Source organism: Solanum lycopersicum, chromosome 2, assembly GCF_036512215.1.
Source record: "Solanum lycopersicum chromosome 2, SLM_r2.1".
NCBI classification, from domain to species: Eukaryota; Viridiplantae; Streptophyta; class Magnoliopsida; order Solanales; family Solanaceae; genus Solanum; species Solanum lycopersicum.
Genome location: NC_090801.1, coordinates 46,345,194 through 46,363,680, shown reverse-complemented (window position 1 = coordinate 46,363,680; position 18,487 = coordinate 46,345,194). Strand labels below are relative to the sequence as shown.

At 32.5% G+C, this 18,487-nt stretch overlaps 1 protein-coding gene across 1 annotated transcript; it reads left to right on the top strand.

Annotated features, from left to right (window-relative positions):
* Nucleotides 1-13,085: 13,085 nt before the first annotated feature.
* Nucleotides 13,086-17,270, top strand: LOC138342091 (protein RGF1 INDUCIBLE TRANSCRIPTION FACTOR 1-like). The gene is made up of 4 exons (XM_069294277.1): nucleotides 13,086-13,111; nucleotides 14,536-14,656; nucleotides 15,399-15,551; nucleotides 17,187-17,270. Exons 1-4 carry the CDS (start codon nucleotides 13,086-13,088, stop codon nucleotides 17,268-17,270), a joined length of 384 nt encoding a protein of 127 aa, XP_069150378.1.
* Nucleotides 17,271-18,487: the final 1,217 nt, after the last annotated feature.

Sequence of the window (18,487 nt, the reverse complement as noted above, 5' to 3'; positions counted from 1 at the left end):
CAAAAATTGATCCACTATTTTATATTTTGCTAAAACAACCTCACATTTGTATCTACTAACCATTTATTTCACATGTAAATAAAATTTATTATCACATCATTACTTATTAAAATTTGTTATTCCCACCGCGTAAAATTTGTTATTCTCACGAATATATAGTCACTTTAGTACTAAATTGGTATAAAAAAAGAGTAAAATGGGTAAAATATGCGTCATGAAATACTTTCAAATTTTTATTTAGGTTTTACTTTTCTAAAATTTATAGTATCATACAACAATATTTAATGTTATATCTTCTGCAATAGTTCAATGTCTCAGGTTTCTAATGGCGATAAGTTGACATTATTTTATGAGGGGATACATAACACAATAGAAACTGGTCAAGCCGCCAAAGCGACAAATGTTTTGAGGAAGAAATGAGCTAATTTTCATAATTCCCACTGAATATTTAGGTAATAACATACATACATCCATTCATTAAGCACGATATGGAACTCTTAAGAAATGAACATTATATCGATTTACTTGGAGATGGAACTCATTGTTCAGCTTCACTATCAAGGAAGTTTTGTTTCCCCTCTTCTTCCGCGGTCTTACAGATTTTACTTCTCTTTCAATATGTTTGGTGCTTCATATTCAACGGAAGTGGTGGAGCCACCTTACAACTAGGGGAAACTTAATAAGTTTTATTCCTAATTTATAATTCATAAATTAAATGGAAATACACTAAAATATACATTCATGATTGCATAATTTGATAAATACCAAAAAAGGTAATTGATAGAAAGTTGGAGAAGAAGAATGAATAAATTAATTTTACACTTTAATTAAGATCAAAGCAGCTTAATTAGCTTCAAGAAATCTTCTATCATTTCAAGGAACAGTTGGTTATAACAACATTATTGACAAAGTGAAAGACAACCGATAAGCAAAATAAAGAGAAAATATCCTAAAGGAGATATTCGATTGGATATTACCAACATGAAAAACACAAAATTTTGTACGAACAAAAATAGGAAATTATCTATTAGAAACAAGGAACCAAAACTATAGATACTATGTTGGACCTACCATTGTTCCACAAAATTATTATTGAAGAAGAGCATTGTATCAAACAATAATCCTATGATGTGCTATACCTAGGCGTTATTGGCACATTCACCTTGTAACATCTCGTATATGGTAATAGCAAAGAATAAGCTAATAAACTAAAAATTTTCACTTTTGGAAAGAAAAGGGATATGTGGAAAATTTCCTTAAGTTAAGAGAATTAGTTTTTGATCATTTTCAAACTGCCATAAATTCTATCTCAAGATGTGTTAGAGTCAGTTCTTTATATGTTTGGAAAGACCTTGGAAAGTTCTTTCTAACGGCGCCTAGTTTGCACGATAATCCTTTAAGAAGTTGGGCTGTTGAAGTAGGGAAAGTCTAATTCCGGATTTAAGTAAGACAAACTAGTCCTTTCACCCAACTATTTCCTAATTCTTTTTAAGGGTTTAATTGGGGTGAAAAAAAGCCTTAAGTCAGTTTTAGAAAAATCAATTCACGCTTAGGGATTGGGAGGAAAGAGAAGAGAAGAAGAAGAAGAAGGGAGAAGGATCAAGATTTCGCCAAGAACACCAAGGATTCTAGTGGAATTCGTCGAGGGTGATCCCTATTAAGGTATGTGAGATCTTTTGAGTTAAATTAATTGATCCACACACCAATCTTGCTTCAATTGTGTAGTTTTGGAGTTGTTTCATTATTTGAATGAGTTTTTGATAAATATTGTTGAATCCCTTCTTGGTTGAATCGATTGAAAGTCTATTGATGTTGATTAGAAGTTTTTGATGTTTTTTTTGAGTTAGATCTGTTGGGTATTGATAGTATTGATGATCATAAGGGTTTGGGGATTGAAACGCACAAAGTCAAGTCAGGCGTATCGCGCCACAAAGTGGCTTCAGTCAACTGGGCCTGGCGCGGCACGCCACCAGTGCGCCAGAACCAAGCCTCAGTCTATCGAGGGTGGTGCAGCGCGCCACCAGTTGGCCCGGATCGGCGTTTTTCGCCCAGTTTTCGTATTTTAACCCTTTTAAGTCCTTCCAAGGTACAATAACACCTCCCAATCATTCTAATTACTTCAAATGAGTTTTAAACACCTAGAAATCATTAAAGAACTCAAACTCTAACCTTGAATTCATAATTCAAGTCAACGAAAGTCAAGATCAAGGTCAAGAAAGTTAAGAGTCAAGTCTAAAGTTAAGAAGTAAGTTACATAAAAATCTTAAATATTTTCAAGAGACTTATTTAAACATTTTAATTTTTTTTAAGACTTAACTTTCAAGTTAAGTTGAAGTTCTTTTCTTCAAAGGTATATGGGGACTAAGTATTCCCAAAGAGACTTAAAATGTTTTTCACATTTAAAAAAGGAAACTTTCATTTCCAATGAGACTTAGGACATTTTTTTAGAAAATTGGTGAAAGGCGATCTCCTTGGGAGGGATGTAAAGGAGCCATAGGTCACGGGTTCGATTCTCCCTTGAGGCTGCATGCCAATAAGAGGGGATTAAAAGAGCGAATGGCCGCCCATGGCAGAGACAATACCTGAGTATGTGGATCCCAAGGGGGTTGTCACACAAGCAGGGAAACTAAAATTTCCAAGATATCCTTTGAACTAAGTATTTTGAGCACTAATCTCAACCCACAGAATTGATATCATATTAAAACATAAAAGCCAACATATTTTTGGGAGCAGTATTGAGCAATGACATGGGGAAGAGTTAAGACAACTCACAACCCCTATAAACCATGTAGCTACCATTGGTAGAAAAGCGGTCATACTTTTTAGATGAACCCTTTTTACAGTTAACTTGTGGATCCATTAGGCAATTCATGTCTTATACCTTTGCCTGGGTATAGGATGTGCTGGCATCGTGGGGTAGATCAATGTATTATCATTGTATCTCTTAAGTGATGGTTGCCGGTTTGAGAAAATCCCATAGAAGCTATTGTATTCTTATATACATCAGTTTACTTGTATTTTACATACATACCAGAGTTAATTCTATCTTTGTATACATTTAGAGTTTACAACATGTTTCAGATATCCTTCTTTATATTGCACTTGTTTTTAAATTGCATTAAATTGAAAAGAGTTAGTTATTCATGAGTTGGGCAGAGCCAAGGTAAGTGTTCCATCTTACCCCTTTTCAAGCTTAACTATTTTTAGCATTTCAATTCGCATACTTGTACATTCAATAACTTATGCCATTTGCCCTGCATCGTATCATGATGCAGACATAGGTAACTAGGATCAACATTCGGCGTATCATTGATCCAATGAGCATCTCAGAGTCAGTTGGTGAGCCTCCGTTCATTCCGAAGGACATCTTTAGCATTCAATTATTTGTTTTAGTTTTCAGTTGCTAGGATGATTGGGGGTCCTGTCCCAACATCCCTTGTTATTTTAGAGGTTTTGTCCCAACATCCCTCGTTATTTTACAGGCTTCATAGACAGATGGTATTAGTTTTCTTAGTACTTCCCTTTCACTTGTAATCGACTAAGAATTGGGTTGCCACTTTAGATAATTATTATAATTAAAGTTATTTCTTGAGTTATATCTTATGTTTAAGTCTTCCGCTGAGTTAGGTAAGTCATGACATGAGTTCACTCAAGACCAGAAATGGTCATTGCGTGGCAGCCACGTCCAGGATGTAGGCTCGGGGTGTGACACACCTGTTATGATATACATGTCCCTCGTGCACAACATTCCCCTTAAATACTTCTCAAGAATATAAATTTTGTTGAGTACATTTATTTTGACGATGAAGACATCAAACACTTAAACCAAAATTATTGTTCTTAGGAAGTTGGTTCATGAAGGAGATAAGGTCAATAATTTCCCTAATATGCAATGTCTTGTTGTTTTAAATTTTAGAAGAGAAACATAATTGAATTGTTTTTGAGAAAATGGTATAGAGATATCTTATTATTTATTTAGCACATGATTATCATTTTCATCTAATCTTTTGCTCCCTTTTATTTGTTTCATTCCCAGCACGTTTTTCAAATGGGTCAAGCAAGGATTTTTTCACGACTAGAGTCTACACCCTGGACGTGGCTGACACTCTAAATCCACACAATCTAAAATAATCAAGTATTCAGAATCATTTATCAGAAATCACAATACCCACACTAGTTCTCTTGAAGAGTGGACAATAAACAAAAACCTCAATTTGAAAATTAACCTTTCAATCCAAAAATTTATACTTGAAAACATTACTCAAGGGTTTAGGAACTCATTAGACAAACTTTTTCAAAAAACATATTAAAATAACTTCAAAATCACCATTTAGTTATGAACTTGAGTTCATGAAAAACCTCCACATCACCAATCAAAATATCCTATTTTGTTGTTAGAAGTCTTAATTAATCAATGAAAAGTTATGGTTTTGGATCAAGAAGGCTTACCCAAAAATGATCTAGCGGTGAAAATCCCTTCAAAAATTTCCACCAAGGTTTCCATAAGCTCAAAAATGATTAAATAGGGCTTAAACTCAAAAATTGCAGGCCAAAACTTTCTCAGAGTTCGCAAATGAGACCAAGGGTTCGCTTAGGTGAACCCTACTAAAAACATGGGCATCACAAAAGTGACAACTCGTCGCAAAAATTAAGTTGTTCAAGTAAAGTCTTGTTCGAAAATACGAAGGTTAGTAGGGGTTGACCCTTTGCAAAAATGAGCCAAACCTCTCTAAAATGAGTCTCACAAATGTGAGACAACTTCCACAAAAGCAGAGGTGCACCAGAATTCCAATATCAAATATCCAAAAGACCTAAAAACCATTTTTCTTAACAACTTAGTCTACAAAGCTCACAAACGTATAAAATTCACAAATTTCAACTCAAAGTTCAACACCAAACTTTCACACTCAATTATAATATTCTCGGGGATTATTTGTGAAGGGGAAACAATAATTTCCACAAAAATAAGAAATGGCCAATCGAGTTATTACATTATTCAACACTAAAAACCATATTCGTTTGTGAACATAAAGCAAAAGAAAGTACCCAAAGCTTAGAAAAAACTGAGGATATCTAGCATGCATATCAGACTTTTGTCTCTCAAGTTGCCTCATAAACTTAATGATGCTTCTATGCACCTTTACTGAAGCAATTTCCTTGGTCCTAAGCTCTTGAACCTGCCTATCCAAAATGGCTATAGGCTAATCCTTAATATATAAATTTGGACCCAACTCAACTTATTCAAGGGAAAGTATATGGGACTCATCGAACATGTATTTCTGAAGCATGGAGACATGAAATACACGAAGCACAACTGACAAGCTAGGTGGCAAGCCCAACTTATGGACCACCTCTCCCTTATGACTCAAAATATCAAAGGGTCTAATAAATCTAGGGCTTAGCCTTCTTTTGGAACCTCATCACACCTTTTATGGGTGAAACTTGGAGCCAAATACGGTCATCCTTTATGAATACTGGGGGCTTGTACACTTCTATCCATATCATATCAAAGTAAGTCTATATTTAATTAATCTATCTCAACGGAATCAAAGCATCTGATTGGAGATCTACAACGTATTCCATAGAACGCCTTAAAAGGGGCCATCTGAAAGTAGAGTGATAACAGTTGTTATAGGAAACAATAGCAAGGGAAATTGTTGATCCTATCTAGCACCAAAATCAATCACACAAGCTTAGAGCATATCCTCTAACACCCAAATCATTCCCTCAGACTAACCATCGATCTGAAAATGAAAATTTGTATTCATATCTAACAAAATAACCAAACAATAATGGAATGCCTTCAAGAAATGGGAACTGAACAAGCAACGTTGATCAAAGACAATAGTAATTGGACACTGTTAAATCACATAATTTGATTAATAAAATGCTCGACCAACTTCTTTGTTGTATACTTCACTCAAACTGGGATAAAATATGTTGACTTGGTCAACCTATCAACAACCACTAAAATAGAATCATACCCACTCACAGTGAAAGATAGGCCTACAATTAAGTACATAAGGATCCGCTCCCACTTCCAAGTAGGAATGGGAATCCTTTGAGATTTACCTTTAGATCGTTGGTGCTCAGAATTAACTTGTTGACATGTCAAACACCACGAAAAAAGTCTAAATATCCCTCTTCATACCACACCCCAATAATGTTGTCTCAGCTCATGATATATCTTTGCCTTGCACAAATCCTGCCTCAAATCCATAAGTCACCATTAAAATCCAAGGATAACTTCCTCGGGTTCCTCTCTATACAACTATTTTCTCCATAGCATAAGAAAAACCAACTCGTAATGATGGGTAGGGTAAAGGATTCCTCTCATGGGTTTTTAACTGCCTAAAAGCATAGGCATCACCTTATCCTTATGCATCTATGCACCTCCTAACTTGACTTTAGAAACATCATTATAAATAGTGAAGTCCACAACCTTCTTTTGTAAATTCAAAGCACGAGTCGATGTAAACAAAGTGTTAGGGTTTTGTGAAAGCTCTCCTTGTGCTAATTTGACTAATGAAAGCTCAAACTCTACCGAGTCGATCAAGTCAATAGAGATACTATGGTAGACATGATATAAAAAATCTAGGTAATAACCCCCAATCTCCATAATAATCTAAATCTCAGTAACCGATGTAGGTCTGGTCAAATCTCTCTCTGCCTTGATCTTGGATGGATCAACCCAAATACCTTCCTTGGACACCACGTGTCCTAAAAATCAACATAATGCCAAAATTCACATGAACTAGCCTATGGTGCTGAAAAGAACTATCACCTCTATGAGAACCATAAGACACTCGGGTTGGCTGCCCACTCTTGGCAGCTGGCATAGAAGCATGAACTAGCCTATGGTGCTGGAAAGAACTATCACCTCTATGAGAACCTTTACCTCCATATGAGGCACCATTTACTGACAAGAAGAGTGTTTCCTCTTGGTCTCCCCAAACTCCTTTAATATTATCTTTGGCAGTGCTCATAATGGACTTGAAGGAAACTCCCTGTCTAACTACCATGAACACACAAGATCTAATAGAGAAAGTCAATTCTCTCACAAATAGGTGAACTCTCTCCCTAGAATGAAGAGTTCTAAAAATTAATCTCAAACAGATCCCATTTTTTTTGGAGGAGATCCAACTGGTCTAGACCTTAAAAAGTCCTCCACCACGCTGTGGCACAACAACCAAGCTTAATTGCAAAAAACCAAACACCACAAGCATCCACCATACCCACTACCTCAATCATCTCATAGCACAAAGACAAAAACTTATGAGCATACTCGGTCTTACCACCCTGAAACTAGGGTAGTTTAATCTTTTGAAACCTCTCATAGAACTACCGATAATCTGCTATCATCATTAACTCATAAGAAACATGTGCACCAATAGATAGTATAGGAACCACTGGTGGCTGGTGTACCTGATCATGAAAACCTGGAGTATGATCTCCAACTCTCGTCTAAGCATTATTAGATGTGACTAGTGCATGATCCCCAACTCTCGTCTGAGCACTATTAGGTGTGACTAGTGCACCAACCTGAGAAACCAAACATCCTCAACAAAGTATCCTGAAATAACAAAACTCTAAGCTTGGGAATATAGTCTCCAACAACCTCAACATGTGGCTCAAAAGGAGATTGTGTAACCCTTCTTGTAGTTTGTATCGCTCCACATGCACATTCTCTATCTAGTGCTACTATTCGAGCATGGCCTCCAAGTCGGACCCTACCTCTACCTCTAGTTGAAGCCTTAACAACAAGCCTATGGATTTCCCCCTCTATCACTAGAAACAGAAGCTCTAGTCCTCGACATCTTCCAAAACAATATGTGGCAACTCAGCACTACCGAAGGTAACCACACACGATATGAAAGGATAAATAATATGAAGTCCCCTAACAATCTTTGTAGCCCCTTGAAGATAAGTAAAGATGTCTCCATACAAATCCTCAAGACTCTACTTAGACTTGATTGTACATACGTGAGAGCTATGAACTGGGGCTTTGATACAATTTGTCAGGGCCCGGAAATGGACATGATGACACTTGTTTATTCGCACCTACAAAAGTATGCCTCAACCCAAGGAAAACGAAATTTGAAATGCCGAAATACAATAAAAACAAGAACAATATAAAGCGGAAACTATTTAAACCCCTAAAAATTAGTTGTCATGTGGACAAGCTACTAAATACATAAGTATAAAATTAAGAAGTAAATACAAGTATCTATCTATATTTCTAAAATAGAACAAAGTACAAGAGAATGAAAAAGAGCACATGCTTACTGATAAACAGTTTCGTCTTCAAATCCTTGACAAACCTCAAAATCAAAGAAACAAAAATAAGTCACACGTGTCCCGGATCGTAACCTACACAAATGTAGAAGCAATGGATGAATATCAATAACACTGTACCAAGAAACAATCTACTAAATAAAAAACTATTTAGAAATAGAATACACATTACACCCCAATCGTACCTCTTCAAACTACAATCTGTATAAAAATATTTAAACCTAGCTATTCTATAATACACAACTCACATGTCCAACATTCTCATTTGAATAACCACAATTCGATAATTAAGGGAATCAAATAAGTCAACCTCAAAGTCAAGTAGTTCAATCACACACAACAAGTACATCAATCTCAATTATAAAGCATGTCATGAATATGAATTTAATACCTCAAGTCACAATATTAAATCTCTTGTCGATCCCATTTTCCATTGGATTTATAACTTTTACCAAAAATGGCGTCGACGTATTAACACTATCCGAAAATGACCTTGGTCAACTCACACTTGTCGGTGGGTCAATCAACACACACCAATTTGAAAAAGGAAGTTTGAATCCAGAAAAATAATATTTGAAATTCTTCATATTTTAATGTTAGAACTCTTAATTAATTAATGAAAATGAAGGTTTAGGATCAAGACGTCTTACCCAAATGATCTAGCAATGAAAATTCCTTCAAAAATTGCCACCAAGGTCTCCCTAAGCTAAAACATGATTAAATAGGGATTAAACCCCGAAATTATAGGCCAAAACCCTCTGTAATGTCATAAAAGTGACAAGGGGTTGATTAATCAAACACTGCTAAAATGCAAACATCGGAAAAACATCACTCCCTTCTAAAAAATGAAGGGCACCTAAGTGACAATTCCTTCACTTAAGAGAAAGTCAAAAGGGATTGATCCTGTACAAAAGCGGTGGTGCACCAAAACTAAGACATTAGAATATCAACCAAATCTTAAAATATTTAATCAACCCTTGAGATCCGTTTAGAACCTCTTGCACACAAACTGCATAAGTAAATCGATTATACTCGACGTTCCAAACTCAATGTAACCGCCTAAACATGAATTTGAGGTCTACCTTACCCGACTTCTGTGAAAATCACTAGAAGCTGACTCAACACCTAAAAAGACTAAAACAAGATCTACTAAGGCCTCATCTAGGCTTAAAATCATCACCAAAATCCAACATAATTCTTAGAATTTCAATCCGAGCATCCAAACCCAAAATGTTGACCAAAGTCAATCCTAATGCTAAGTTTTCATAATTTCACAACTTAGGACCTCAAATCCTTAAAGATACTCGAAATCTAAAGTTGAAAACTTTCGCATATCATATTTCACATTTTGGAACCGATGAAATAGACGAAATCCATTTCGACAATTGAAACTCCAAAACTACCCAAAAACCACTTTCTTAACTATTTAGCCTTTAGAACTCATAAACTAATTCATAAGTTTTAACTGAAAGTTCAACACCAAACTTTCAAACTCCTCATAACAGACTCGGGACTGATATTTGAAGGGGCAGAATGGTAATTTCTATGTAAAAAAAAAGAAGACCAAACAGGTCATTACAAAGTTTTTGGTTTTCCCTTCAGTGAAGTGAGAAACAAAAATAACCCAATCAGTATAATAGCCAAAAACCTTATTATTGACAGCTCAATGAAGCTTCTTATTTACAAGCATACCCAATTTATAGATTTGAATCACATTTTATAGATCATTCAAACATTTCCAATAATTAATATTCAAACTATATATTTTTCCCACATTGTGGTGTAAATTGTCATCACCCACATTTTTTTAGATTACTGTTACCTTATAATCATTGTGAAGCTCAACGTATCCAAAACCATACTTATAAGAGGAACCTGTTTTAGAATTAGATAGTTTCTTGAGCTTCTTAATTGGCAAATTCCGGAGAAACATGTTTGTTTGCTCAATGGTAACACAAATCAACCCATTGACAAAATCCACCAACTTAATAGATTAATAGAATATTTTTGTAGAATAATCTAAGTCAATTTTCCTAGTAAAATGGTCATAAAATGGTGTGAGGTTATTATATGATCGAATAGAGGGTACATACAGAGTTCAATGAAAATTTTGCTAAATATGAGACTGATAGTTAATAATGACCCCATATTAAAAGAGGTTAACAAAAAGGTAGTTTTGGTGATACACACATCTAGAGTTTGAATTTAATTTCTCTTCTTCTTTCTTTTTTTTGTTTTTCAATTTTTTCCATTCAAGTAGTAAATCATGTTCTATGTTTTATATAAAATTTTTGTTATCAATAAAAAATTAAAAGCTATTAACCCGTTGAGGTTTTATTCATAACTTATGTCCTCTTACAAAGTACAAAGTTCCATAATTTCAAATATTAATACAAAGTTACAATACAGTATGAAAAAAAAAATTAGTTTAACCCATTAAACATGACTAACCCCTTAAAGAGGCAAGGGTTGGGCTAACTAGTATTTTCTCTTAAAACCCCAACCCCTAAATCAGACCTAAAGGTAACCCAATATGAATTAGAATCGGAACGGTTAAGACTGTCCTTTAAGAGGCAAGATTTGGGCTAGCTAGTATTTTTTGAAGGCCTTACGTAGTGAAGAATATTTCTATATTTTATACGTAATATTTTCTAGTTAATTTACATTAGATAACTTTATTGACAAATCAACAAGTTTCCACCTAAAAAATTGTTAATAGATTCGATGACTATTTATCACATACTTATATTATGAGTTGCATCTCAAGACAATATTGTTGAATCATTAACAAGCTTGACATATAAAGAGAGAATCAATGAATTACCACTTCCTTTTATTTTCTTTCCCTTTTAAGTATAAATAAAAATTAACACACACAGTTACTAATTTGTCTTGATTTCAAATTTACTAAATCTAATTACCTCATATATGGTACATCATAGATGTGTACAAGCCCCTTACTTGGAGAAACAATAAGTGAGATAGTTTGACTTTACATATAGGATTGTTTGGGGGGAAACTTTAAATGGAGGACTAGAATAGATAAAGGAAAAAATTCATAGAGTTACAAAATCTTTCCCTGTTCACATTATTTGGCAAGCAAAATGAAATGACAATATTGTCCATTACATACATATATACAATTAGACCTCAGTAACTCTAGGTTTATCAATTTAAAAATCTATCTTGGATCCATCGCCTCATCTTAAGGGTAAAACTGGTAACAATATTCCTCATTACCTCATTCAACATATCTCTATTGTCTCTTGAAATATAACGGACAATTAGAAAATTGGAGGCCCAAATTTGTCCTTATGATCTTCTAAACTAAATTTTATTTGACTAAAAATATTGTCTTTATTACTTCAAGTGTTGTTTTGCCAACTAAGTACACTTCAAGGGAACAATACACTTGTAATAAAATCCTACTACTAGTTTTATATGTCTTCTTCAGAAAATTGATACACTCTAGAGAGGAGAAAAGTGGAAAAAAAAATATGAGTAGCTCTGATTCATCACCTTTTGAAACAAATGAGCAGGTACATACATATATATATATGTGTAGTGTTATTAATTTTCAATTACTATTTCTTTGGTTTAATTCATTCAAAATTGATTGTTTATTTCTATGTTTTTTTGTGTGAGATCTAATTCTTACCATTTTGTTTATGCATTTGTATCTTAAAAAGGAAATAGAAAATTATTTTTCCTTTGATTGTTGATAAAATTTCATAAGGCTGACTATATGTTTGATAACCAACCTCTTAATTGATTTTTTATAAAAGGGGGCCAATTTTCAACAAATTGAATTTAGATCTACTATATGAAGTGGTGCTATGATTTTATTCTTATAAAACTAATAGATGATAATATATTGGAAAATTTCCCATACTAATTTTATGAGAGAATTACATTTTACTGCTATTTTAGATTTATTTCAATAACAAAATTTCTAACCAATCAAGAATTTCTACTAATTAGATGGTATAATTGAGTGATGTAACAGTTAAATATTTCAATCATTAAATTTACTCTTGATTTTATATTTCAAAGTCTTTCTTGATAAGTCTTTCATATAAGATATGTATACATGTTTTTACAAAATAAAAGATTTTTTTGGCTATTTTATACCACATGTCGCATAGTTTTTTTTATTAATAAAATAAAATTAAAATATTGTTAGTCAGAATACGTATATATAACCAGGGGACTAGACCTTACTTACATATCCTAATAAGGTAACAAACCTCCTCTAATTATTAGCAAACATTAATAAAATCAGAGTTAGAGAGAACTAGGTATACTATGATTAAACATTTGTTAATTTCACTATATAGTTCTATGTTAGTTATCTGAGGGTACCAGACTCGTATTAGATGAATTAGTTGGCTTGATTTCTATTGAATGCATGTCAATAGGACCCTTCAATAAGCCTATTTTAAATATACTTGGTAGGAGATCCATTGTGGTCAAGGGTACTCCTCTATCTTAAGTGTATTTTGAGTTTGAAAGAATTTACATCGAATGAAGAAACTTAAATTATTAGTTCCTTATATTTTGATTGACAAATTTATTAGTCCTATTTGTAAATAACCCCTATTCCTATTAGGAAGGTGAGGCAATAAAAGACTTGATGAATCGTCCAAATTTCTGATATCAAATAAAAGCTTGCTCAAGTCTCATAGTCATTCATTAATTTAGTACTTCCATATGAATGACAAAATAAAAAGAATCAAGCTCACACGTCGTAAAAATTTTATTTATCTTATAATTATTAATTTATTCAGCCAATGTCAGCTCTTTCAAGTTTTGTGAGGTGAGTGACCCTAGCTCTACACAACTTTCCTTCCTTCCATAATTGGTGTGCATCATCAAGGGTGTGATCATACAGATGAAATTTCATAATTCTAATAACCAATATCTCATATGAACCATGTAAATGGAGAAAGCTTGTTAACAAAATTTTCCTCTCTATGGAATCTATGTGTCCCGAATCTAAATTAGCGCGTTTTGAATGCAATAAATGTCTCTCTAAAAAACAATCTGTCATAAAAACTATAGCTGATGTGGTTTCTCTCTATGATGGAAAGATAACTGATGGGGTTTAAACAAATTCCATGAGTAATAGGATCGCTCAGTGTGCAAGATAAGATGAAATATCTCATGCTTAAGTTTGAGATTATTTTGAAAGTAGTTTATTCCAGATTCCATATTGGATAAATTAGTTTAAGAATTATAATTAAAATTATATTCTCGAGATAATTTAGTGTTCATATCAAACGATCTTTTTAAATCGCACAGACAACATATTAAGGAGAAAGTGGACCAAAAATATATATATATGATTTGGTTCATGTTTTTTGTTCTTTAATAATCATTGACATGGATATTGTCATCAACTAAGAATTTAATGAAAGTGTTTCTCTTTTCTGTTACACTTTAAGTTTTTCATCATTCAATAGTATCCTACGAAAATCTTAATATACATTTTTTATTATAGATAAATATCGATAGATGTTCTTAGAACTTGAACTAGAAAGAAGTGAAGTCTTTGTTTCTCCTAAAACTTAAACTCTAAACTAGCTATGTCCCATCAATTGATTGGATTTGGTTCATTCCTAAACAAACCTTAGTAGATTTTTAAACCTTTAAAGCTCATTAATCTTCATTAAATAATTGTTGGATGAGACACTTGATAGATACATAGCTTGATAAATATGTTATTTTATTCATAGTTTTTTTATGTGTATATTTGATGATAATATCGTTCCAAGTAAAATTTACTGTTCAAAATAATGAGAAAGACTGTTTCAAGAGATAATTCGCTTAATAAATATTTTTTATGTTCTTTAGAATTCTTTTTGATATATGTATATTTGATGATGATATCGTTCAAGTAAATTACTGTTCAAATAATGAGAAAGACTGTTTCAAAAGATAATTAACTTGATAGGTATTTTTTATTTTCTTGTACTACGTTTATTTGATGATAATATTACTTTACTATATTTTAAAAAGTGAGAAAAACCTTTTGCAATCCAATCAGATCACTTGAAAATATCATAATCTGTTATTGTAATGATTATATTTGCAGGGGGAATTGAAACCTAGCAGGAGTATGCCATCATGGCTAGGACCACTTTTGAAGAAGTCATTCTTTGGGGAATGTTTGGTGCATGATAGACTTCAAAAGAATGAAAGGAGCAAGTATTGTATCACATGTGATTCCGATTTATGCAGGTATTGCATCTCTACAAACAAACACAATGATCATGACCAGCTAAAGATTTATCGACATGTTTCCAAAGACCTTGTTCCTCTCGAGCAGATGAAGAAGCATATTGACTGCAAACTAATTCAGGTAAATTTAAATTGATATAGACAGTTACATATATTGGTTATGAATTGATGCTCCAGACATTAATTTATTTAAACATTTGAATGATAATTAAATATAAGTTAATGAGATGTTAATCAGTTGTTATTATTTTGGATGTTGTTGTAAAAGTTTTGTTTATTAATATAAAAGTTGAGATTTTTAATTCAAAGTTATAAAATATTTACTATAAAAGCAACTAGTTTTTTATACATACATACATGCATACATACATACATACATAAATTTTGTACTTTTTATTATAATCATCTATTTTAAGTGATAATAAATTGGTAAAACGACTACTAATTTTTTAGGAGCCTTTTGTCTAAAAGTAAGTGTCTTACTAGCTCTTTTCTTGAGCCATATCTATTTGGATCCACTAATTAAGTCATATTGTGTTTGGAGTTGAGCTTGAACAAAATGACTAAAGTTTAATCTTTTTCTCTTAGAACTTTAATCCATATGGTTGATTTTCTTGAGTTTGCCTGAAGTTCATGTACTTATAGATGAAGTTCAGCTATTTTTTGTTGAACTTTAGTCATATATAAAATTCAGACATTTTCATTTGAAGTTAAACTTCAAATTGTTTTTTTTCCGGTTGCACAATGATTGATCATTTCACACATGTATATATAGTCTTACAACAAAGATTTATTGTTTTCTTTTTTACATAATTAACATCTATATGTTAGTGATCGAGATGTATATAATTTTCTATGTGCAGCCATACAAATGCAACAAGAAATGGGTAATTGCTTTGAATCCTCTGCCACATTGTGGGTCTGGCTCTTTAATTGCTGGAGATCCTACTTGTGTCACTTGCAAAAGGAGATTGCATGACCCTAAACGGTTTCAATTCTTTAGCATTGCTTGCCAGGTACTTATCTCTCCCTCTGTTTCAAATTTAGTGGTTGTTTGGCTATGATTTTTATTTTATTGTTTAATATTTTTTTGAACTAGAATTCTGGAAACTATGCTTGATTAAAAATAGTCCCTTTATTTTCACGAGGTAGTGGGTAAGGTTTGAATACATTCTACTCTCTCCAGGCGTTAGTTGTTTAATTTCATTAGATATGTTGTTGTTGTTGTATAATCCTAAATAGAAAATGGAAATTGAAAAAAACGTACTCCCTCTCTCATAATTTATGTGATATTGTTTGAATTGACATGAACATTAAGAAAGAAAGAAAGACTTAAACTGTTTGGTCCAAAGTCTCTCATTAAAGCTAAAAAGAGTATTTTAAAGCCAAATTATAAGTAAAGATATAACTATACTAAATGTTATGAATCAATCTCAGTCCAGCATGGAACTTGACATCACAGAATCAGGTATTAGGTAAACAAGAAGTAATAAGATCAAAAGACCTTCACAAAGTTTGAATTGAGATCCATTAAAAGGAAGAGAAGTTGGAAAGATAGATTAGACTTATTGTTGTATGAAAGTCTAGTTCTCATCATCTCCCTTCTTCCTCCAATCAATCTGTAGAGTGTGTTTGGTATGAATCAAAACATTTTCTGGAAAATATTTTTCAATTTTCTCATGTTTGGTTGAGACAAAAGTATTGAAAAATGTTTTCCAAATCAACTCATTTTCCTAAAAATTAAGGAGAATGACTTACCTTTAAAAATTAAGGAAAACATTTTCTAAAACTCTTCTCCATCTTCAAATTACATTTTTTTTTGGCAAAAAAAATGAATTTTAAAAATAATTTCAATTTCAAAATATATATATCACCCGATCCCTGACCCCCCATCCCACTAATCCACCACTGACAAGTCCCCCATCCCTCCCAAAAAAATTTGAGGTCGTTTTTTAAAATATTTTTATTTTAAAACTCCTCCCTCCCTCCCTCCCCCCGCTAGCCGCCTACTCACCCCCTACCAGCACCCCGCTCCAAAATAAAAATTATTTTTAAAAAATATTTTCAACTTCAAAAAAAAAAAATTCACCTAACCCCTGCCCACCCCGGCCAGCGCACCCCACCCACCCACCCACCACACACACCCAAAAAAATATATCTAAAAAATATTTTCAATTTCATAAATTATTTTCTACTCTAGTAAAAATAAAAGATTTTTTTTAAAAAAAATAACATTTTCATGCATGAATCAAATACTAAAAATCATTTCTAGAAAATATTTTCTACTCACCAACCAAACATGAGAAAATAAATCCAAAATCTACTTGTTTTCCAGGAAAACTTTTTCTAGGAAAACATTTTCCATGGAAAACGTTTTCCTTCATACCAAACACACCCCTAGTCTTACTTTTGATATTTCTATATGTTTGTTTGGGTTATTTTATTATTGTTTTAGTTGTAACATCAACTTTTGAAATTGTTATATTGTATTTGAGTTCTATATACAAAATATAGAGGAAACCCCTTTGTTTTTGAGACACAAAAAAAGTAATGACACACTTAAATTGAGGTAGATAAAATACTATTATACATTTACACTGCCAATCCACAAATAGTTTTGTGAATAATATATGTTATGATGGAATTTGTAGGTGGAAGCAAAATGGGGAAAAAATGCTGAGACGAAGCGGAAGCGCAAGAGGAAGGAAATTCCTTGCAGAGCTCCTTTAAAATAAAAATGATTTGCTTTAATTTGATCATTTGAAGTACATTGCTTGAATATTTTTAATCTGTGTGATTTTATGTTGCAACTAACAAAATATATGTGGTTTCAACTATTTTTAGTTTTAGACTTTTAAATCTAGTTTTCTTGCATGTATTGTCATTGTGGTTAAAAGTATGTGTGGACGCATGATATCTCTTTTCAAGCGCCTCTTATTTTTAATTAAGGTAGTTTTCTTACTCGAGCTCAAAAAAATTAAGTCTCCATCGAAGTTTTCAGTCTAATAGGTTCATTGTGTTAGAGTAGTTCATCTTCACGCCCTACATCTCACTTTAGTCAGAAGCAAGTTTAATCTAAGCTTGTGCTCAAATAGGATATCTAACTTTTAGGAAAGACTTATTTATATTATCTATTAAAATTTTGACTCCTCTATGTCATTGACATTTCAGAAAAGACCCATCGATTCCATTATTTTTTAACTCTGATTCTTACAAAACTATTTTTTAACCTCAAAAATACCCCAAACTATTCAGTTCTAAAGAAATAAAGGCGTCATACGGAAGCTTACAAATTGCAACTCGTGTTTGTGATAAATTAGATGACAAAAACTTATACGAAAAACATAATATTATTATATGGTTTGATCAATTGACCTACACATGAAAACTAGTATAAACTCTATTAGAAGAATAATCTCCTCATAAACAAAACTTTTTAATGACTACATAGTAGATTCTATTATTTTGTTCTGTTACGAGAACAGGGGCCTTTGATTTATAGAGTTCCAAACTTTTTTTCTAAGGAAAAAATAAACCAAATATGTAAGAAAATTATATTTTTCTTTTTAATAAAGTAAAAGCAACTATGGTAGGCTTTTCTTCAAAAGAAAAATAAAACTCAAATACTGTAAATAAGAGTACATTTCATCGACTATTGTGTTTGCATGTTTGCACAAGTAGACACTTGAACTTGTATGAATTTGAACAAAAGATACATTCATCCTTCATAGAAACCCTACATGGAAATTGTGTCCTATGTGGCGTTCAATGTGTATTATTTCATGTAGAACAGATGAGTCTATCTATTTGTTCAATTTTATACATGTTTAAGTGTTAAGTTGTGCATACTCAAAATTGGAGGACATAGTTCTCCACTAAAGCCATGTTAAGGTTCATATTTATGAATTATGTTTAATTTAATAAATGTTAAGGTTCATATTTATGAATTATG